Source organism: Panthera tigris, chromosome A3 (assembly GCF_018350195.1).
Source record: "Panthera tigris isolate Pti1 chromosome A3, P.tigris_Pti1_mat1.1, whole genome shotgun sequence".
In the NCBI taxonomy this organism is placed as follows: domain Eukaryota; kingdom Metazoa; phylum Chordata; class Mammalia; order Carnivora; family Felidae; genus Panthera; species Panthera tigris.
In genome coordinates this window covers 127,686,157-127,710,351 of record NC_056662.1, presented here as the reverse complement: position 1 = coordinate 127,710,351, position 24,195 = coordinate 127,686,157, and the positions used below count along the sequence as shown (strand labels likewise).

The window sequence follows — 24,195 nt, the reverse complement described above, 5'->3', positions numbered from 1 at the left end:
CTACACAGTCAGCTCCTGACAGGCTCAGATCTGGCCTCGGAGCACTTCTCAATCCAGTATTCCCAGCAGCCACAGCCTATGGAGAGGAGAGACACCTAAAATGAAATTTATTCCTATCCTTCATTAGGACAACTTCAAAAGCAAGGATATCTTGTATTCATTTTATTTAATCTTTCAGAGCTTTAGCGCAAAGGTTCTCAAGAGGGATGGGGGATTATAAAGCCTTTTAACACATGCTGAGATCCCATCCTACACCTTACCTTATCAAGCCTTCAAGAGTACAGCCTACGTATGCGCATTTTTTTTAATTCTCAATAAGTGATTCTGTTGTCCACACCTCGTTAACAACCACTAGCCTAGCAAGCAGAATATCCATAGAAATACTAATAATTTAGATTTCCCAGATGTCCCTGACCCTGTTTCCTTCCCTCAACCTACAGCTGATGCCAACGGTCATCTGAAGACTTAACTCCCTCCCAATCCTTAGGATGGATTTAAGCAGCTCTTCTGCAAAAGCCCAGTATGTTCAGCATCCACCCATCTGGCCAATTTCATGCCTAACCTTGTATCCAGATTTCAGAACTACCCAGGTTCTGAAACTAAATTCACCTTCTATTCCAACATTAGTAGTTTAATTATTAAAGTCTTTCTCAAACTTGTTCTCTCAGGAAAAAAAGTTCTCCCTTTGAACCCTAGCTCCCCTCTCTAGTGAGCCCCATGGACTGCTAGGTATCCCTGACAATGGGTCTATCTCTAATGCCTACTACTAAAGTCCCTACCACAATCTTCCTCTGTTAAATGCTCCGTAGTAGTCTATACTAGACCGAAGGTACTTGAGCAGCTTAATAAAACCATCTACTGTCTGTGCCCAGTGCAGCGCCAGCAAAGAACAGTCCAGAAAGAAGGACTTCCCTTGAGATTACACAGCTCAACAGTAGAACCAAGAACAGAATTGAGATCTCCTGTCTCCTAACCCACTACACATTCTACTATGTCAGAAAAGCATCTGTTTTTTTTAGTTTTCTATTTGTCGATAAAATAAAATTAAACATCACTCCTTCATTCCTATAAAATAAGCTAAAGAGTCTTCTTTTAGCTCTCTACTCCCAAGAGGAAGGCACAACAGCTATCATAGCTCCAAGTAGAAGCAAAAATTCAATCAGGCCCAAGTTACTTCTTTAAATTGCATTTCCGTAAATCTTTGCAGAGGGATTGTAGAGTAGTCCTTATAAGGGGGGAGGGTGGCAATAACTAAAGTAAAAGATTTATAAAGATCTTTTATAAAGACCTTTTTGTACATAATTGTAACATAAATTGTTTTTAATGTTTATTTATTTTTGAGAGAGGGAGAGACAGACGGAGCACAAGTGATGGAGGGGCAGAGAGAGAGAGGGAGACACAGAATCTGAAGCAGGCTCTAGGCTCTGAGCTGTCAGTACAGAGCCAGAAGCTAGGCTCAAACTCACAAACCATGAGATCATAATCTGAGCTGAAGTTGGACACTTAACCAACTGAGCCACCCAGGCACCCCTATGTAACTGTAACATAAAGGGGATGAGCCCCTCCTATCAAAGAATCTCCAAACATAGAAGTCTTCAACTTAAGAGACAGCCAGCTTGGTGCACACCTGGGTGGCTCAGTCGGTTAAGTGTCTGACTCTTCTTTTTTAGGTCAGGTCATGATCTCATAGTCCATGGGATCGAGCCCCACATTGGGCTCTGTGCTGGTGGTGCAGAACCTGCTTGAGATTCTCTCTCTCTCTCTCTCTCTCTCTCCCCCTCTCTCTCTGCCCCTCCTCTGCTCACTCTCTCATTCTCTCTCAAAAATAAAATAAACATTAAAAAAAAAAAAAAAAAAGACAGGGGCGCCTGGGTGGCTCAATCAATCAAGTGTCAGACTGGCTTAGGTCATGATCTCACAGTTTGTGAGTTCGAGCCCCGCATCAGGCTCTGTGCTGACAGCTCAGAGCCTGGAGCCTGCTTCAGATTCTGTGTCTCCCTCTCTCTGTTGCCCCCTGCTCGCAACTGTCTCTCTTTCTCTCTAAAAATAAATAAAGATTAAAAAAAAAAAAAAAAAAGACAGCCAGCTGAAAGCTGCTAAGGACCAAGAAACTGCTGAGTCACACATGACTACGTATCTGTAACATATTCTGATGAAAACAGATCACAGGATACAGCCAAGACACTCCATTTCCCTGTCTCTCTGAAGACAAGTGCCTGTAAAGCCAAAAAATTTAGTCTGTGAAGCTCGGAAGTCCCTTATTCACATCCAAAAGCTTTCACCTCTATGAGACAACGCAGCTTTCTCTACAGACAACAGCACCCTTCGTTTCTCCTCAAAAAAACTGACCTGAACTTAAAAAAAGGAGAATTTTCTCATGCTGGAGAAATGAGAAATTGAGAGGTAAAATGAAAAAATCCTTAATATAAGGTCAACTCGATTACTGACATTCATACTTCTCAGGTACAGTCTGCACATTAATCTCTCAAATGCCAATAGCCAGTACATTATCACAGGCCAAATGTACTCTCACTGCAGTGGGAGATAATCAGCAATGATCAGAACTACAGTATTCTTTTCTAGAAGCAATCTTTCATAAAGCTATTAATCTTACCTAGAGTTTAGGAAAAATTCTTAACGCAATTTATACCTAACTGGTCCTCCAGCTGTCAATATAGCATATCTTTTCTAAGTTTATTTATTTTGAAAGAGACAGAGACAGCGTGAGTGGGGGAGGGGCAGAGAGAGCAAGAGAGAATCCTAAGCAGGTTCCACGCCATCAGCACAGAGCATGACGTGGGGCTTGAACCCACGAAACCATGAGATCATGACCTGAGCCGAAACCAAGAGTCAGACACTTAACCAACTGAGCGACGCAGGTGCCCCGGCGTATCTTTTCACTTACCAATGCCTGGATTCTCACAGAATACATATGACCTTAAGAACCAGAAAGACAGGCACTATTACAGCAATGTAATGTTCTATTTAGACTCATAGGTCTAAATAAACTTATACCTCCTAGGAAAATAAAATTTGCCTGAGCCCTTAGATAAACCTTTAAGGTAAGGAACTCTCAACACTACTCTCTTCACAAGATCAAATTTAAAGATTTATGGGACTCACCTCCATTTTCCCAAAGGTGATATATGAAGAGACTGGCCCTTCTGCATATGCTGCTGAACCCCTTCCCAATCTATGTCCAAGACTCTTTTCCTTCCATTTTGTGCCAGTGAAGTTACCATCCTGTCACCTGAGAACTCATCACACCACAAAATTTTGGACTTCCCACTAAGTACTAGCTTTTTTTTTTTTTTTTTTTTGGACTACTGCCTTTATCCCATGGGTATAAAGCGTTCATGTATTTAAAACGGCTAAGGTTTTGTTTAGGGGAAATCAGAAGCCCACATGAGATGACCAAATCAACGCGCATAAGGCATAGCCCTCTAACACTTCAGGATGCCATTACTTAGAGGTATTCCTCAGTCTCCTCTGAAATGAACAGCTTTCTGCAGACCACGGCCTCCCTATACCACCTCTGAGCCTCGCTCGAAACAGCAGCAGCTCCAATCAGTGCATCAGTTACCCAACTACTCTACAACTGGAGTCCTTGTAACCTGTAACCTACTTTAAGGCAACCATAGCTTATTATCCCCTGTAAATGCTGTTTCAAGTTCCTTCTATTCAAACTGTATTTGCCCTAAAATAGTTGATTAAGATGAAAAAAAAATTATCGTCCAAATGCTTGGATTCTTCCTTTGCACAACAGTGACACACATTATTAGTCATGGTTCTTTTTCCACAGACGGTAGGAGTATCTTTCTTAACATAAACATGAATCGCTTTCTTAATATAAAAAAGGTTCAAATGAAGTCTTGTTTAAAGGGTCTCTTTTTCTTTCTTACTCATCCTTTATATATTACAGTTTTACTGAAGTATGATTTATACTCCATGAAACTTGCCAGCAGGAGAGAGAGTTAGGGGTAATGGAAATACCCTAAAACTGATTATAGTAGTGACTGCACAATTATGTACATTTACTTTAAAAATCACCGAATTACACACAAAATCAGTATCAAAGAGTCATCAAGGATTCAAGGCATGGGTGGTTCTCTGAGGCGTCGGAGAAGGCATGTTCTCAGAGACTTTTTGACACTGTTGAGATGTAAATTAGAGTCTAGTAAAAGTTACATTCAAACACTCTTTGCGTAGTTATCAAGGAATTTTTCAACATTCAAAGTTGACTACATCAGATTTTGCTTACAGAAATTTACAGTGGGGGCGTCTGGGTGGCTCAGTCGGTTAAGCATCGGACTTCGGCTTAGGTCATGACTTCACGGTTTGTGGGTTCGAGTCCCACATCGGCTCTGTGCTGACAGCTTAGAGCCTGGAGCCTGCTTTGGATCCTGTGTCTCCCTCTTTCTCTCTGCCCCTCCCCTGCTTATGCTTGGTCTCTGTCTCTCAAAAATAAATAAAAATGTTTAAAAAAATTTTTTTTAATTAAAAAATTTTACAGTGAAGTTAGAAACAAAACTTTTAAAAAAAAGTGATTGCTGTTGAAAGTGGTGTCATTTAAAAATAGATGAAGTCTTCCATTTGAACTCAACTCATACTGAGCACCCTTATTTGTGAATAGGACTCCCAAAATAGACTGGACATAGCCAGAGGAGAGACACTACGTCTGAATCTCCACCACTGAGCACAGCACTCAAAGCAACTGCAGTCCCTTCTAAGAACGCAGAGGGGGTAAGAAATTCCTCTTAGCTGTAATCAAGGTGCCAGCTAAGCCAAAATTAACAAATATTAAAAATAGAAATGAGGAGGCAGGGAGGTATTGGGGTAGGTCTAGAAGGGGAGCAGGACCAGTAAAGGAGGCAGAGAGGTGGATAAAATACATTCATTAGGCAGTGAGGACATGTAAAGAAGAAAATGGCCAAAATCAACAAACCCATACAGGTAACCTGAAGCTACTCAATTAACTTATGTTTCATATTACCCAATTTACCGCCTCGATTTCTCTTCTTCAACAGTGCTCACAGCATTAGGCAAAACAATGAATTTCATAAAACCTTGAGTTTGTACATTACCAATTTATTCCAACTCCTCTCTGGCTGATTTATTTCACATTTATAAAATCCTTGTAGATGATAAATATCACAGGCTCACATTACTAGAGTAACCAAAAATAAATAAAAATGTGATGAATATTTCAGCTTCTTTCATTTAAGAAAAGACTGCATAATGGAAAAAATAAACAACCTAGCAATATTTTTGTCAGGCACAACAGGGCATTTACATGTAACATACGCCTTGCTCTGTAACAATTTTCATTCAGAAACCTTAATGCAGTCATCCATCTTCAAGCTGACTGCTCTCAAGAATCGTATATGATTGCAGAACCAACAACAGGCCTTCCTTCTGTGGTTTGATAACATATTTAAATTTCTAAAATTTTTAGAGACCACCCCCCCAAAAATAGGGTGATCCTGGGCCAGAAAGTGAAAGCCTTAAGAGTAGTAAATGGAATCCGACTTATGACAAATTGTTACGTAAGAAGTATTCAGTGAATGATAATTTCAAACAGATGGTGCCAAGAGAACCCCACTTACCCTCCAGAAATAATGCCAGAAAAAAAAAGAAATCCAACATTGACCTTTATAATAATTCAAGACGGTGGAGAAGACCATAATGAAATGAACAAAGCAAAACAAACAAAACAAGAAAGTATTAAGATAGAAAATACGCTTCTTTTAAAAGGGGCAAGAAAAATAAAATATAAATGTGAGGGACGAATAAGAACACAAAATAGAAGAAAAAAGGAAGAGAACAATCAAAACAAACTTAATTTTCCTTTCCACTCAGGCAATTAAAATTACTTATCCAAGAAACCCACAGAGGTAAAAGTATCATTCAGCAAAACAGAATCTTATACTAGACATGGGGGCTTCTAGAAAAACGTACACTATACATTCTTTGCCTTCAGGTACCTGACATTCCAAGGGGTGACAGAGGGTCCATTCACCAAAATAGAAAGAAAAATAAAACAAGAGGTGACTTATACATAAGTGGACATAGCAAGTCCATGCAAGAAAACAAATAGGCCCTCATTGCCTGTGGCCTGAACTGGGACATTATCAGCCAAGACTCACCCAGCCTCTAGCATCTCCCAACCGAACCAACATTCCTCCAACAAAGCTGATCATATGTTCTCGTCTCAGAAATCTGAGTTCCCTTAAGAACAAGCTGCCACTCAAGCTCCCAATTATCTGATCCCCAACTTGCCTTCCCAAGGCTCCACCTCCCATGGCGACCATCACCACTCTTCCCCTGCCACACACGCCCTACAGTGGCAGCCAAACTACCCCACCTGCCATTTCCCCAAAGTGTACTGTGGCTTCCGTCCTCTGGTCACTGTTCACACCATCACTCTGTCTGGAACATCCACCATACCCAGATTGTATCCATTCTCCAAAGCAACTGTGAGGGCTGCCTGCCACAGTCCTTCCTTGAAAGACCAGGGAAGTATCTCCTTCATCTGGATCCCCACATCACCATACCTGCACCTTTTTAAGGGCCCTAACATATACTGCATTCCAGTATACACACATACCCACATAATCCATACACACGTACATATCTGTACGCACATTTAAGTAGAGAAAATGCATATTAGACATCAGAAGTATATGTACGTGTATATAACATATGCGTATATCATTTCCCTCAAGATCTTGAGGTCAGGACTGTCCTTCACCCTCACATCTTCCACAACACCTAGTGGAGTGTGTTGCATGCAAGCCACAATAAAAAAGAGTAATGGAAAGCAAGCCAAAAGACTTTCTACCCTCAATCTTTGTAATGCAGACAACTCCTCTAACAGAATGCACTTTTCAATGGAGGACAGATTAAATTTTTATAAATGTATGTATGTGCTAAGAAAGGTAGAATATAAAATCTTTATAAATGTATGTATGTGCTAAGAAAGGTAGAATATAAAATTTTTAAATGTATAGAGGTACCAAGAAAGGTATTAATACCTACGCTTGAAAACAACAAAATCAGGTTGAATAAAACAAAGGCCTTGAAAGAGCAAAACAGCACTTGAACATAATAAAATAAATAAAATAATAAAACACTGTATCCAAGAAGATGCAAACAAACAGGTCACCCTCAACAGAAATCAAACGGCCAGCAGAGCATCATGGGTATAATATACACACTGTCCAGGCTTGGCAAAATTCACAACGGAAAGCTGAGCGTGTCAAAGCAAAAACACATGCTACCCCCCTTCTAGTGGCAAAATTTAAATTCAAGACTTAATGTGAAGCTATGCAAGGAAAACACAGTATCTCAACTATAAAAACGTACATTAAGAGGCCACACTTCATATAAGTTGACAAGAATAAAATAAAAACAACACAATTTTCTTATTGTTGTAATGTGTTTATTTTATAATCAAAAGAAATGTTTTATGAAAATGGCAGCAATTTGCAGCACATACAATTACATTCAGTTTTATAACAACGTAAAGACCACTAACTGTGCATGTGGTCATTCAACCACATCCAAAATAAAAGTCTATTATTTCAGATTGGAAAATAATATGCTAAATACAATAAATAATTTTTTTTAATTCTTTAATTAACTAGACTTGCAACTGATTTTCCAATTTCTTAAGGAGACACCAAACCGACTCTTTAAGGCAAGAGCCACACAAACTAAAAGGAAGAAATTAATGGTATTATATCTACTCACTACTATCATTTCCTGAGTACCTACTATGTATCTAATCCTCAAAGCAACTAGTGACTCACTGAATACTCATTTCAATTCCTTTCTTCCCTTAAGAGAGATTCATAAAATAACTACAGAGAACTTCTAGAAAGGAGAAATACAACAACTGAAGCAAAAAACAGAATGCCTAGCTTAAAAAGAGGAGGCATATGGGAAGCCTGGGTGGCTCAGCCAGGTAAGCCTCCGACTTCGGCTCAGGTCATGATCTCACAGTTCACGAGTTAAAGCCCTGTGGCAGGCTCAGTGCTGACAGCTCGGAGCCTGGAGCCTGCGTGGGATTCTGTGTCTCCCCCTCTCTCTCTGCCCCTCCCCCTCTTGTTCGTGTTCTCTCTCTCTCTCTCAAAAATAAACATGAAAAAAAAAAAGAGAGAGAAGCCATAGAATTAGTAAAAAGAAAAAAAAAAAAAAGATATATCAGAAAAGATTACCAGAACAGATTTTTCTTTATAAATAGGATATCATATGTATCATTAATTCATTGTATTTATAATATACCTCAAAAGTGCCTCAAACTACTTTCGTCATTAGTGTCCATGTTTATATGGAAAGAATTAAAACAGCCTCTTCTTTTTTTAAACAAAAAATAAAGGAGAAAAAAAGAGTGAGAATAAAGGGGAGTCCAAGGAGACTCAACATCTAGAGAACAGACATTCCAGAGAGAAAAGAGAAAAAAACACAGGGGAAGAAACAAAGAAATAAGTCAGCAAATTTTCCCAAAAGTGAGTATTCAAACTGAAGGGTCAACACTATGGGTATAACAAAACTACTCTAAGACATTACATGGTCAAGTTTCAGAACACTGTGGGAAAATAAAAAAGAATCTGAGTTTCCAGAGGGAAGGGTGTCAAAAAAAATAGAGAAAACAAAGAAAAAAGTGTATCAGAATTCTCAAGGGCAGCACTAGAAGCTAGACGACAATGGAGCAGTCTCTTCAAAATTCTAAAAGGAAAATTATTTCCAGCCTACAATTCTAACCAGGCACATTATCAATGAAGCATGAAGACAGAATAAAAGCCATTTTCAGACAGGCAAGGCCTGAAAAAATATACGCTTCCCATGGACTCTTCCTCAGGGAATTACAGAGGTTCACCAAAACAGTGAAATAGACCAAAAAAGAAAAAAACAAAAACAAAAAAAAACATAGCATCCAGGAAATAGGTGATGTCACAAAAAATAATAACAATAATAACAAAAGCAATTCTCAGCATGATGAAGTGAAATTCTTAACAGAAGTTGCAAACCCAAATCAGAGCAGGTCAGAAAGTGCTGAGAAAAGACTACAAGAAGATGATACCTACAGAATATGATGTACTAAAAGGGGGTCTACACTAATGGGGGTGAGTTTAGGGTTAGGGCAAACAAACAAACAAACAAAAAAATTAACTACAAGAATACACACAGTTAAGAAGTTCCCAGACAGATCTTACTATAACCTACAAAGCCCCTCTATGATTTAGTACTCACCTCGTCTCTTTCAGATCAGTATATTACTCTACTCACTCGGTCAGCTTCAGCCAAACTGGCCTCCTTGCTATTTCTAGAAAATGGCCAGTACACTCCCAACTCATTTTTCTTTGGCTATTCCTTCTGCACAGAACATTCTTCCTTCAGAGAGCCAGATAAGTAAATACCCTCGCCTCTTACAGGTCTTTGCGCAAATGTCACTTTCTCAAAGAGGGTAATCAGTCAACCTGAATTAAAATTACAACCCGTGCCCTACTCCCCACCGTGTCATGGCCACTGATCCCTGTTGATCCTTTTCCCCATTGCACTTATCAGTTCCGCAAACACTGTATGTCCATTGTTTGTCGTCTGTCACCCCTTCTAGAAGTAAGTTCCACAAAGAACATACCAAGGTATATAATAGCACGTGGCACAGAACACGAAATGAATGAAGATTTACTAAATGAATGAATGAGTGAATAAACAAGTCAACGAATATTTAAGGATGAAAAGGCAAGGACACAATACTACAGAAGGTTCTGGTCTCATCTGTGGATAGCATCTAACCATAATATTCATCCAACAAAATCAAATGCAATAGGAGAATAAGAGAATACTCGCTTTGTGTATGGGAGACAGACTGAGTTAAGAAAACTATATATGCATCTTCCATAAAGGGACATTCATAGATAAGGTGTAAAACTGAGAAATTAAAAAGTAACAACATAAGCATTTTATTTTTATGTATGACAACAGCCAAAGCTATCAAATAAAATAGCTACATAAAATAGCTCAAAGTAGTTATCTTTGGAAATACATTGGGTGAAAGTTTTTAAAAATTATTTAACACTTGAAACCACACACAACTATAACTCATTAAAGATAAATTGAAAAAAATATGCTGGAAGAAGATACTCAATAGGCACATAATCCAAAGTTAATATCTAGATCACACTAAGAATGTCGAGACCAAATACCCAATAAAAATTAAGCAGTTATCTAAGAAGGCATTTCGTAGAGACAAAACATGAATGGCCAATAACTTGTAAAGGTGACCAAACTCATCAGTAATCAGGGAAGTGAAAATTAAAACCACACAGTCAGAGGGGCAGCTGGGTGGCTGAGTCGGTTAGATGTCCGAGTCTTGATCTTGGCTCAGGTCATGATCTCACAGTTCATGGGATCGAGCTCTATGTCGGGCTCTGCGCTGACAGCATGGAGCCTGCTTGGGATTCTCTTTCTGCCCCTCCCCCGCTGACATGCTCACGCTCTCTCTCTCAAAATAAACAAACTTAAAAAAAAAACCCACAATGAGAGACTCTTTTATACCTACCAGCTCAGCAAATATTTAAAAGTCTGGTATCAAGAACGCTAAAAGAATATGAAACTACAGAAACTTTCACACACTGCCATCGTCCACTTGCAGACCCATTCCGAAAAACATTTGCATTGCCTAGTAAAGTTAAAGATGTACCTCCTCAACAACTCAGCAATTCCGCTTCTACTTATATATCCTGCAGAAACCCTTTACGTACGTGTCAGAGGAATGCATAATCATTCTGGCCACAGTACAATTCTTATAACAAAAAAAAAACAAAACTGGAAACAAAACAAATTTTCATCTACAGAGAATGAATAATTATGCTGCAATATATTCACAACATGAAATATCCTTTTTTTTTTTTTTGATGTTTATTTTATTTTGAGAGAGCACACATAAGCAGGGGGAGGGGCAGAGAGGGAGGAGAAAGAGAATCCCAAGCAGGCTCCACGCTGACAGCACAGAGCCCAACGCAGGGCTCGATTCCAAGAAACGTGAGATCATGACCTGAGCCAAAATCAAGAGCTGGACGCTTAACCGAATGAGCCACCCAGGTGCCCCCCATAACATGAAATATCGTACTGGTAGTTAAAACTGAATCTCAAAGTAAGACCTGTGTGTCTTCCTTATGATTCCATTTATATAAAGTCAAACAGCAAAACTAAATATGAGTAAGTGGTAAAACTATCAAGAAAACAAAAGACTGATCAACCAAAATTCAGGACAGTGGTTCTCTCTAGTGGGGAGGGAGTCAGGGAAGAGTACAAACTGGGCTCTGGTGGATGTGGGTTCCTTTGCAGTATGAACATTTCATAATAAAATTCTAAACACAAAAGGTCAGACCTAGGACAGAACAGAATACAAAAAATGCATACCTTTTTTCATCCAAAAGACTTAAGTACAGAGAGGATCAGAGAGTTTAAGGACTTGCAAACAGACACAGACTCACTGTCAAAATTCAGAATTCAAGCTAGGTTTTGCCTGATGCACAACTTGATATTCTTCCCATCTAGAAAACCAAAAAGTTTGCTTGGCTAACTTAAAAAATAGATGGAAATTTCATTCTCAAATAACAAAATTAAAGGAGAGAAATGACTGGAAGTAGAAAATGCCCAATTTTCAAGTAACCCTCAACGTAGGTGGCCAATACATGGAGAAGTGTCATATATGAAGAATGGGCGAGGGCTGTAAGAATGAGCTGTGCAGCAATGAGAGCAGCTCAAACCTGCCGAGAAGGAAAGGAGGAGGGAAGGAATGTCTACTGAGACCTCTTGGGCAAGGGTACTTCACATGCACGGTTTGAGGAGTTCTCGCAACACGCTAGAGTGAAAAGTTAGGTATATACTCATTTCACAGATGAGAAAAATAAGACTAAGTAAGTGAAGAGAGAAGAAAGGCTTCCTCATTGAATATTCCCCTTGCCCCATCTGGCTCAGAGCTGTCCGCCAGATGAACAGAAATGCTCACACAATGATTACATACATATTACAGATATTTAAGATAACTATGCATGAGAGGAAGAAACGAAAAAGCCAAAATAATCAAAATGGACAATTTCTCCTCTCTGAAACAGTGCCAAGACGTCTACATCCACCTAATACTCTACCATATAAGAGAAGAAATGGTTACTTACCTGTGACCAGGATGGTAAATAGCTGTGTTGATTCCGTGAGGATAATGACTACTGAAGCTGAAACAGTGACTCTCTTGATAGCTCTGATTTGTTCCAACACTAAATTTAAGAAGGTAAATAAGAAATAAATACCAGTAAGGCACAGTGAGAGACCAAAAAATACCCACTGAAATGTCTACACTTAAAAGACAAACACCACCAGGGGCGCCTGGGTGGCTCAGTCGGTTGAGCGTCCGACTTCGGCTCAGGTCATGATCTCACAATTTGTGAGTTTAAGCCCCACGTCGGACTCTGTGCTGACAGCTCAGAGCCTGGAGCCTGCTTCGGATTCGGTGTCTCCCCCTCTCTCTGCCCCTTCCCCGCTCATGCTCTGTCTCTCTCTGTCTCTCAAAAATGCATAAACATTTAAAAAAAATTTTTTTAATAAAAAATAATAAATAAATAAATAAATAAATAAATATGACACCACCAAATACAGCTGAGATGTAAAACAACCAGAACTCAGATACATTATTTGTGGGAATATGAGTGATACAAAAACTCTGGAAAAACGTCTAGAAGTTTCTTACAAAAATAAACTATATCTACCCTATGACTCAACAGTTCTGCTCAAAGATAGTGACCAAAGAGAAATGACAATGTATATCCACAAATAGTTAAATAAGAATGGTCACAACAGCTTTATTCACTGTAGCCCAAAACTGGAAATCAGAATTCCATCAGAAGAAGAGCGAATACACAAATCGTGAATGTTACGGTCTGAACGTCTGTGGACACCCCTGCCCACCACGGATTGAATGCCTGCGTCCCCCGTAACATTTGTAAGTTAAAACTCTGACGCCAATATGATGGTATTTGGAAGTGGGGTGTTTGGGAATTAATTAGGTCATGAGGATAACACCCTCACGAAAGGAATCACTCTTCTTCCAAGAGGCCAGAGAGCTAGCTAGCTCTATTCCCACCACATGCAAAGAGCGGTCGGTAAGCCAAAAGACCACAGCCCAACCATGCTGGTACCTAGACTAGAATTCCACCCTCGGGAAGTGTCAGCAGTAAATTTCTGTTGTTGATAAGTCACCCAGTTATGGAACTCTGTTGTAACAATTCAAACTAAGACACATGAAATATTCATACAATGAAACACAATGCATTCTAATAAAATGGAATAAACGGATACATGAAAAAATGCAAATAAATCTCAAAATATGCTAAATGAAGGAAGCCTTAGACAGAAGGGTGCATACTATGAGTCCATTAATGTGAATTACCAGAACAGGAAAAACTTATCTAGAAGAAGAAAAAATAAAAAAACAGCAGTTGCTCTAAGGGTGGGTGTAAACGGATTCACTGGGCAAGAGCATGAGGGAACTTTCTAGCATGATGGTAATGTTCTGCATCTTAATGGAGGTTTGAATTGCACAAGCACATGCATTTATCATAATTCATTGGCTGGTACACTTAAGATCTGTGCATTTCATTTCATCTGCAAATTTTACTTCAAAAGAGAAAACTATAAGCAAATATTGAACTTTAATTAATGACATGATGTGGAGGTATTTAAGTATTAACTCTGAAATTAATTAACAAAGAACACTGATTAAATGGCTAAATAGAGGGATGGACAGAAATGTGATATAGCAAGTATAATAAAATCCTCATTCTAGAATTTAAGTGAATGTATATGAATATTCACTATACAATTGTTTCAACCTTCCTATTATATTTGCAATTTTTCACAGTAAAATGCTGAAAGAAAAAAAACAAAAGCTGACACTAAGCCAGAGAAATAAACATTATGTCAAACCGGAGTTCCCAAATAAAGTATATTTTTTACCTTACGAGGTAACTTTTAAGTTCTCCTCGGTAATTGATGACCAGGAGTTCTGCAGACCACTGTGCACTGGCTTTATATTCTAAAAATATCAACCCAGCAATGGCACAGCTCAAATCACCTGCTAAACTGGATGCCTGCAGAAAAGGAGTAAATTAAGTCACTAAAAAGATACCACACAGAAGTTAACATGTGTGCAATTGGAAGACGTCCCAGACATTGGCCCTGCCAGGTGCACATTAAGACAGCCCCAGAACTGATCTGTATACTAAAGAATCATGCAAATCAGAGTGCCTAGAACCAGACACACAACTCTAGACCTGCCCTCCCAATCAAAGGCTAGAAGCACACAATCCTCTTTGGATGAGAGATTCTCCTAGATCCGTGAATTTCTGTTCAGACTGTACTTCTATTGTGTGGACTGGGGGGGAGGGGGAGGGAGCAATGCCACAATTCAACTTCAAAGAACTCTAAGATACTTCAGATTCTGTGTCACTCTCTCTCTCTGCCCCTCCCCCACTCATGCTGTGTCTCTCTCTGTCTCAGAAATAAACATTAAAAAAAAAAATTTTTTTTAAAGAACTCTAAGATACAGAACTCAGATATCACCTTCCAAATGTTGATTTGCATTGCCTGCAGGAAACAATGCTTCAAGAAAAAAGCCTCACTTAATTCCCATTTGCCCCATCAACAACTAGAAGGAAAAGGCACTTAAAACACTCATTCAATGGCAATCTTTTTCCATTAACTAAATATCAGGCTATATTGCTAAGGATTTGAAGGCATGTGCACCCTAGGAAGCACACATAATAAAGTTTATCACCCTGAATGACTCCTCACTGTCTAGAACCACCAAGACTGTGACCACATGTGGCTGCTGAACACTCATACGTGGCTAGTCCTGAGATCGGCTACAAAAGTAAACATGAAATTTCAAAGCCTTGGTATCAAAGAAAGTATCTCGTTAATACTCTTTACATGGATTACATGCTGAAATAATATTTGTGATATACAAGATTAAATATTAAATAAATTTCACCTGTTTTCTTTTACTCTTAATGCAGCTACTAGAAGATTTAAAATCACACATGCGATCATATATAAAGTTCACATGACTTTTCTATCAGATAGTGCTTAGTCCAGGAAACAGGGATCCAAACTTCCTACTTTGATTCCCCAGGACTTCCATAATAGGAGCCTAACACATTTTTTCAAGTTTTTCCACTCATTATTTCTGAACAAAAACCATTCTCTATATCATAAGTTCTTATCCCCAGCTTCTCGTTAGAATCAGCTGAAAAACCTATAAACAGGGGCGCCTGGGTGGCTCGGTCGGTTGAGCGTCTGACTTCAGCTCAGGTCATGATCTCACTGTGAGTTCCACCATCAAGCTCTGTGCTGACAGCTCAGGGCCTGGAGCCTGCTTTGGATTCTGTGTCTCCCTCACCCACACCCTCCCCCGCTCACTCGTGCTCTCAAAAATAAACATTAAAAAATTAAAAAAAAAACAAACAAACCTATAAACAATATTAATTCCCAGAACCCACTCCCATCAATTAAATCAGAATTTCTACAGGTCGAGTCTAGAAAATCAAGTAATTTTTTGTTTTTCTTTTCTTTATAAAGCTTTCCAGGCAATTCTTTTTTTTTTTTTTTTTTTTTTCCAGGCAATTCTAAGATGCAGCCAGAGTTAGAAACGCTGTTGTACCTATCTCTGTATCTTGGGTCATTCAAGGAAGAAGGACACAAAGTGAAAAGTGCTGGGTCCCTGAAATTGTTTCACTTAGGAGCTGGATTGCCATGGCAACAGCCTGCCCCCCCCCGCCCCCGCCCCCAATTCAATTTTAGTTTTCCAAACTGTAAAGCACAGATAATATCTGTCCAATCTACTCGAAGCATTCTTATGAACATTAAATGAGAATATATGTCAAACTCATTAATAAAGTAAAGAGCACTACACAAATACAAGTTATTACTACCAGTCATTTCTTCACTCTCCCTTTCAATTTCTATCCTTTTAGGATGACAGACGCAGCTCCTCTGAAAGCTGTTCCCTACTGCAGCAGCCCACTGACTGCTCTTCCCCCCCAGAACTTCTCAACAGCTTTCCATACCTCTGTTTAGTATTTACTTCCCACCATGGTTTTTTGGGGGGGGGGGTTGTTGTTGTTGTTGTTAAGGTTTTTGGTTTTTTTTTTTTTAATGTACTTATTTTGAGAGAGAGATAACATGAGCAGGAGAGGGGCAGAGAGAAGGGAGACGGAGAAATCCCCAGCAGCCTTCACACCATCAGCACAGAGCCCAATGTGGGGCTTGAACCCCCGTCGAAACCAAGAGTCAGACACTCAACCGACTGAGCCACCGAGGCGCCCCACTTCCCACCATGTTTTGATGCCAATGGATTACCTCTGAACACCGCACTACAAGATACAAAGGAAAAATATTTCATGTACAGATATCTACCTACTAGATTCTGAATATCTTAAGTTCACAACTTACTCAGACTTACATTTCTATTTCCCCTCTTTCACATTCATTCAAGCACCTTCACATACTTGTTTGAATGCCTTTCGTGTAATGAGCTTCCGGTTACATACATACCGGGGTAATAACAAAGAGTTCGCTTCCCATGAGATCAAACACCCTCACGGTTCCCGTACTTTCAGCGTAGGCCAGCAGGGTACAATCGTAACTCCACGCTACACGTCTCCACTGGGGTTTTGGGTCTTTTGGAACTACAATGAAAGGAAAAGAAGTGGTTGTAACAATGTGTTACACAGATAGTTTAGCTGCAGTAACTATAAATGTAAATTATTCAACTCTATTACATCCTCTCCCAAGGATTTCTAATGCTTCAGTTCAATCGAAGAGAACAGTTCCCGGAAAGCCACGTCAAGTAAGAGTGGGACATCCGAACCAGAGCCAGCTCTGCCCCGCTTACTCCGGAAGGAAAGACGGTGACCCCAGTGGTCTGGTGAAGGCTGAGCATGCCCTGGTGTGGCAAAGGCCTGGGAACAGCGCACCTCAAAACACTCACAAAGTTAAAATGGATCAAAAGCAGAGAGAGTGGGCAGAAAATAATTCCAATCCAGTGAGTTCAGCATCTCTAACAGAAAAAAATGAAAATTTCACCTGAAATCTTCTAAATATACCAAATACAGATACCAAGGAAATACAACGCAGTATTCTGCAGAAGAAATATACACACGCATGTGTAATACACAGACACAGATATTAGGTAAGTCAAGTACTATCCTGGATCAGTCATGCAATTATAATATTTTAATAACCAATCTTAACAATCTAACACCTGTACTTTTTCTGTTCTGAATTTTTCAGTACAATAATGAAGAAAAAAGCTGTCAGCTACAAAAAAACAAACAAGAAAAGGGACAGTGAAACTCTCGACTCTGTTAGCTTTGTTTGAGGCTTTTGATGTTTTGTGGGCTTCAGTTGTCCCTCATTAGAATGCCGGCACTGAAGAGACAGGGCCACTGCCTTTTCCTTTACCAGCAGGGACTCCAGATGATTAGGGGACTGACAAGGTGACATCGCGAGTCAAGAGCAAAGAAAGCCCTGGACCTACGTGTCCTGCCTTCCCAAACAGTGAACACTTCACCACCACACACTCACCGCCTCTCGGTCAGAGTTTGGACAGGGCCTCAGGACGGCCTCAGAAAGGTTTCCGAGATGCACTGGCTCCTCTCTACTCCCCTAACAGAATCGCCCAGTTAAGGCTTCGCTGTCTCTTGCGGAGACGCTCACAACAGCACCCCCCCCCCAAGTGGTCTCCTCCCTTCCATTTTCTCCCCAATCCTTCCTCAATACTCTCCAAAGAGATCTTTCTAAGGGGAACAGATCCCATCCTGCAGCTGCATGGTTCTCCATTTCCAACAGAATGAAGTCCAAACTCCTCCACATGCACGAACGGCCCCATACAAATAGCCCCATCACAGCCTTCCAGTGTCCCCTCCTACCGCTACCACCTCCACATATCCGACGAGCCAACAACACAACTGGCAAAAAAGCAAACCACACACACTCGAGTCTCAGCCTTTTGTACAGATTGCTACCTCTACCCAGAAGGTTCTTTTTTAATTTTTTTTTGAACATTCATTTATTTTTGAGACAGAGACAGAGAGTGAACAGGGGAGGGGCAGAGAGAGAGAGAGAGGGAGACGCAGAATCGGAAGCAGGCTCCAGGCTGCGAGCTGTCAGCACAGAGCCCGACGTGGGGCTTGAACTCACAGACCACGAGATCATGACCTGTACAAAACTCCCCCATAGCATTGATCGCATCGTATTATGTTGTTTCCATGACTGTTGCCCCCACCCGTTTCTGAACTCCATGAAATCACAGACAGTGTCCTACTCAACACTGCCATCCTGGGACCTGGAACAGAAAGTGATTAGTTTCACTTTCTAATCTTCACTAGTAAGTGAAGACTACGTCTTTAAGAGAAGTCTGTATTAACAGGACAAGGTAACAGTAAGAGTTTAGCATCCTTCAAGGACTACCAATTAAACATGAATCACATAACTGAAGACTTCTTTCCACCTAAAAGAGATAACACAGAATTCAGACTTCCCTCTTATCTCTGTAATACCCATAATATATGTTCTTTATATGAGGAAAGTGTACCAGACATCAAGGAGTTTGTCTATTTATCAACAGGTAAAAAACATACCAAAAAAAAAAAAAAAAAAAAAAAAAAAACAATCCAAGGGGGCCTCTGAATACAGGAGGGTCTAGTGGATTTATTAAAGATAAACAAAATACTACATACACTCTAGAAAAGCAACTTTTTTAATGATAATAAAATGAAGAAAAATATCAGTTCTCTGTCTTTATAAAGCTAAAAAAAATCCAAACTTGGAAGTAAACACAGGCACAAAATGATAAACAACACAATACAAGACCCACATACACACAGATGCCACATAAACACCAGCAAGAGGACACTTTAATGCCCTGAAAAATATTCATGTGCTCAAGAAACACAGCAATATTTTTCCATTATTACTGTTTTACCTGTGATAACCGGGTTTTTTCCTCTTATTTCATTTTGCTAGGATAAACAGATTTATGCACCACATTCTGTTTCTGTCTGAAATAGGTTCCATCTAAAGGGGATTTGTTTTTACTATTACTTCTAGTTATAGCCAGTAGCTCCAGAAAACTCTGCATGTGTTTTGACCCAGATAAAGATGTTTTCATTACAAAATAAGATTTCACACAACAATGTAAAAATAAAGGCTTTATCAACAGATTCTTCCAGCCGACTGTGTGGTTTTGGAGAGGAACAAACAGTCCAGATTTAAGTGTTAATGGGGTTGTCTGAAGGGTATTCAGAAAGGCTGCTGGTCAAGTTAACCAGCCATCTGACAACCTCCACATTCATGGTCAGACTGTTCATTCTTGCTCATATCTTGCACCGGCTGCAGCCCCTTCAACCTGCCTGGGTGCCAAGTTCTTTCCCACCTTACGCTTTTGTCTGCGCTGTTTTCTCAGCCTGGAACCCTTTCCCTAGGCCCTCTCTTGGCTCCTTTTCATCTTTCAGGTCTCACTTTATGTACCACTTCCCCGGGATGCGTTCTCTGACCACCCTGGCTAAAGCAACCCAAGGCCCCATTATTCGCCACAGCCCACTGGTTTCCTTTCCTCCACATATCTGATCCCAAACGATTATGCACATGTTGGTCTACTTTTTATCATCTGTCTACTCACTTAAGCTATAAATTCCAAAATGCCTGGGCCCGGCTCCATCTTGTTCCGAACTGCCTCGCCGGGGCCTAGCACACTGGTGGTAGCAGTCAGCACTCAAGCGCTAACAGACCACACGCTAATCCAGGGCTCAGCTGCCCGGATTAGAGACACAGGACAAGATTACGAGGTAAGGAACACTGGGTTCTCTTCTCAGCGCTGCCATAAAACCAAGGGGTGTGAGCTTGGGGAGAGCACCAAGGTGCCGCTTGGTCATTTGCAAAATGAAGGGCTGAATGAACAATCTCCCCCGGACTCGCTCTGACTGCTAAATTGAGAACCAGTGAGCAAAAGCAAACTAGTGGGGCTACGAAGACTTGGAGTCTCGAATGTTTGAAGTAAGCACTGGCAAAGACACGAGAAAAATCTTATAATCCTAGAATGAGAAAGGTCTAACCATGACGAGAAACTCTGAAATTATACAAGGAAAAGAAAAAAAAAAAAAAAAAAAAAAAAAAAAAAGGCAAATGTAGTCACAAGAGAAAAAAAAAAAAAAAAACACCACCACCATAACAAATTTCAAAGGAAATCAATTGGGTGACAATATCTGTAAATAAAAATAGCCACTTAACATATGCTCTAATAACTAAAAAAAATGCAAATTGAAAATGAGATACTAATTTATCCTTTGCCAGTGAACCTAACAAATACTTCTTAAATACGTAACATACGGTGCTGACAGCGGAGCAAAAAAACTGCTTCCATCATACCTTTTTCATAGTTGTATATATAGGTGGAACCTTCTGGAAAGAATTACAGCAGTAGCTATTTGAGTACTATACCCAGACACAAACAGGATGTCTTTTCAGCGCTGGTGAAGAGGGATGGGGGAGAAGATGGGTAAGAAAAAGAGGAAGGAAACAAGCCACTGTAAACAACATAAATTTCTATCAAGAGGAGAACAGATGAATAAAATGTGGTTCACATTCTTACAGGGGAAGACTGTGGCTATGCTGAAAAGACTGAAATGCATCTGTACGCACTGATTAGGAAAGACATTGATACAGTCAGAGGGAGAGCAACCTGGGAACAAAGTCCACAATAGGATCTCGACTTGTTAATGACAAACTCAATCCATCTATGTACAGGTTTACAGAAGCAGAGGTTTTATATTAAATCAGTAATATAAGTCCCCGTGAGAAATGCAAATGGAAAAGAAACTTTACGTTCTCTGCCTCTGCATTGTTTGAATTTGTTATGTGTATGTACTGCTTTTGTAATAAAATAAGCACGGTAACTAGTTTCAGACTAGATCTCCCACCGTGAAAGAAAAATATGTCAAAGACCCGTTTCAGACATTATCTACAGGCAGTGCAAGACTGTGACCCGAGGGAGAGGCTGCTTTCAGCCGGTAGGCACCTTCTAGACCGCCTTGTGTGAAGAGAGACCTCCAGCTGCACGTGCAAATCTCAAGGAACTGAGCAGATACAGAATGGAGTCACAGAGCTACACTGGAGCTACAGAGCTGAATACCACCTGCAAGGCAGCTTTCCAGAGGGAAGTGAGGGAGGCAGAGAAGGAAACTGAAAAATGTGCAGAGATGAGCCCTGGGTCTTTGGCGCCACACACACACACACACACACACACACACACACATTCCACAGGGCCACACCGCCAAGGAGAAGGGGACTGACTATCGGCAAAAGCAACTTCCAGAGGTGGGAGAGGATTTGGAAATGTTTGAGTTCCACCTCATCAGAGTGGAGAGACGTTCATGAACACTCGGAGCTTTCATAAGACATCCCAGAAAGACTCCACCATAAAGTAGGACTAACCTAACCCCAAAATAAAAGCTACTCTAAACCTATGTTAGAAGACTTAAAAAAAAAAAAAAAGCCTTAAAAAATTAAGCTGATTAACTACTTCCCAGAGCAAACCTCAATACTCTAGTAGGGATGATAACAAGGCTCGCTAGCTCAGCTCCATAATGTTGAGCACACAATCTAAAGTGCAGGAAAATATACATAATCATGGGAAAACTCAGCCAATAGAAACACGCCCAGAAATGCTACAAACTGAGGAATGAGCAGACAAGGACTTCAAAACAGCTATTATAGCATATTTGGGAATTCAAAGAAAAACATAAACATAGGCAGTATATAGAGAATGTCAACAGAAATGTGATGGAAGCTACAAAATATCGAGATATCGAGCCAGGTTCTAGAAATACAAAAACACAAAAGACGGTGTCTGGGCCTGGGCTGTCATGGGGCCCACCAGGCCACCAGTGCACTGAGGGGACCTCAGCTCCTCACAACAGGTGAACTACTGCTTGGTACCAGAAGCTCTGGTTTACGGGATCTCAAAATCAGAAATAGGAGAGAAATCTCTTAACATAGTACAGCTCTAAAAAAAAAAAAAAAAAAAAAAAATCTAATTCCTTGTGGTATTATTTAGGTCACTATTCAAGACAGTAAGAGAAGACTAGTATTTATGGCCTGGCAAACAGAGCCAAAACAAGTTGCAACCCACATTTAAAACATTCTCAAATGGCATATATTTTATAAAGCGATAATTGAAAAATATCAAAGTGGAACCAAACAGTTCCTATTTTAGTTTGCAGACTCTGCAATATGTAGTTTCAAAAATGCATTAATAACAATCTGGCTCCTTTTCTCCAGGCAGACACAGGAAATCTCATTTGGCATAGGAGAGTTATTCCTATAAAGAAGAGTCAGATAATAAGCAAATGATCATTACCTCAAATTATATGAAATGGAAAGAAGCCATTAATGCAGCATTAAGGTCATAAATTCATACATTTGGAAGCCAACAAAATAAAACATTAGTTCGCAAAGCATTATTATCCCATCCATGCTGCCACATTAACTGTATGCACTAAAACCTCTAACAAATATTATAATTTGTGTGAAATACAGAGGGATAAGCTTCCTATTTTCATGTTAACTTGTAGATCTTTCAGTTTACGTACTGGTTAAGAGTGGATGCCTAATGTCACAGCTCAAAAGGACCCTGCATGTCTGAATCACTCCAACATGCTGAACATGCTTCTCAGCAGCTCACCACGGGCCCCCCAAGCCCTCACCCAACAGAAGCACAGCACTGGGAAAAACATAATTGAATATCTACCCCTAAACTATCCTTCTGGGAACATCTTGATCCTTACGCATTATTTAAGCCAGGTCTGGTCTACTTTAATAAGCGCTGGTGAAGACTACTGAGACTAAATTCAGAAAATGCTAGTACCCCAAACTTTAGAAATGCACACACACCACTCTCCTTCTATTATTCTCAACAGGTTACTAAGCAAACAGGACCTCTTATCTACCCTTATTGTTTGTGGCATGTATACACATTTGTGTGCAGTAAGAATAAAAGCATGGTGGGGGCAGGGGACACCTGGATGGCTCAGTCAGTTAGGCTTCCGGCTGACTATTCTGGCTCAGGTCACAATCCCAGGGTTGTGAGATCAAGCCCCATGTCAGGCATAGAGCCCGCATAAGAATCTCTCTCCCTCTTCCTCTGCCCCCCACCCCCCGCTCACTCAGTCTCACTTTCTCTTTCTCTCTCCTTCCTTCCCTCTCTCTACATACAAATTATAAATCTATATATATATATACAGTCATAAACTTCTAAAACTAACTCACAGGAAATAGACAAATATACTTGGTTCACACACAAACTTACAAACATTATTGTAATAGTTCTCAAGTGTCATTACCTATTTGATAGGGTCAAAAACTGTGTGCCTACTATGGTGTTAGACACCATGCTTGGCACCAGGAACAAAAAAAAAGCTGAATAAGATGGGAGCCCTGCCTTCAAAGAATTTACAGTCTAACCGGGAAACAGATAAGCATAGCAACAACTAAGGGGAAAAAAGCAGATTAGCCTATGTATGGTGATACATGTTCAAACAAGTCCAAGGAAAACATTAAGAAAGATGCACAAATGAGGAGGAAGCAGGCAGGGAGGGAGGTTTCCCAAAAGAGCTGATGCCTGAACTGAAATATGCAAGACTCGTTAATTAAATATAAAAGTGAGAGTTTCTAGGCAAAAGGAACTATCTGTACCAAGGCGTGAAAAGCACGGGGCGGGGGGGGGGGGGGGGGGGGGGGGCTAGAAAAGCACAAGAGGCTCTGTGCTAGAACACGGGATGTATGGCAGGGAGATCTTAAGGGACACACAGACTGAAAGGTCAGAAAAAAATGAGCTGTACTCTACAGTCAGTGGGGAACAAATGAAAGATTTTAGGCAGATTAACAGTACTGGTAGCAGTAGCAAAAGCGATCACTTAAGGTCTCCTAAGTACTTAGCATACATCAGACATTATGCTAAGAGCTTTACATATATTAGCTCATAATGTTTCCACAACCCAATCTATAGTATTATGCCCATATTACAGATAATTGAAGCTCAGAGAGGTACGGTAACATCCAAGGTCATGTTTC

General features: G+C 40.1%; 1 protein-coding gene across 4 annotated transcripts in view; it reads right to left on the bottom strand.

Annotated features, from left to right (window-relative positions):
- The window catches only part of NBAS (NBAS subunit of NRZ tethering complex), a 328,450-nt gene that overhangs the window by 289,019 nt on the left and 15,236 nt on the right, over window positions 1-24,195 (bottom strand). For all 4 annotated transcript variants that reach the window (XM_042982471.1, XM_042982472.1, XM_007080697.3 and 1 more), the window contains 3 exons: window positions 16,621-16,754; window positions 14,023-14,156; window positions 12,189-12,287 (listed from right to left, as the gene is read on the bottom strand). In XM_042982471.1, coding sequence (XP_042838405.1) covers window positions 12,189-12,287; window positions 14,023-14,156; window positions 16,621-16,754 — 367 coding nt within the window. The remainder of the gene's footprint in view (window positions 1-12,188; window positions 12,288-14,022; window positions 14,157-16,620; window positions 16,755-24,195) is intronic.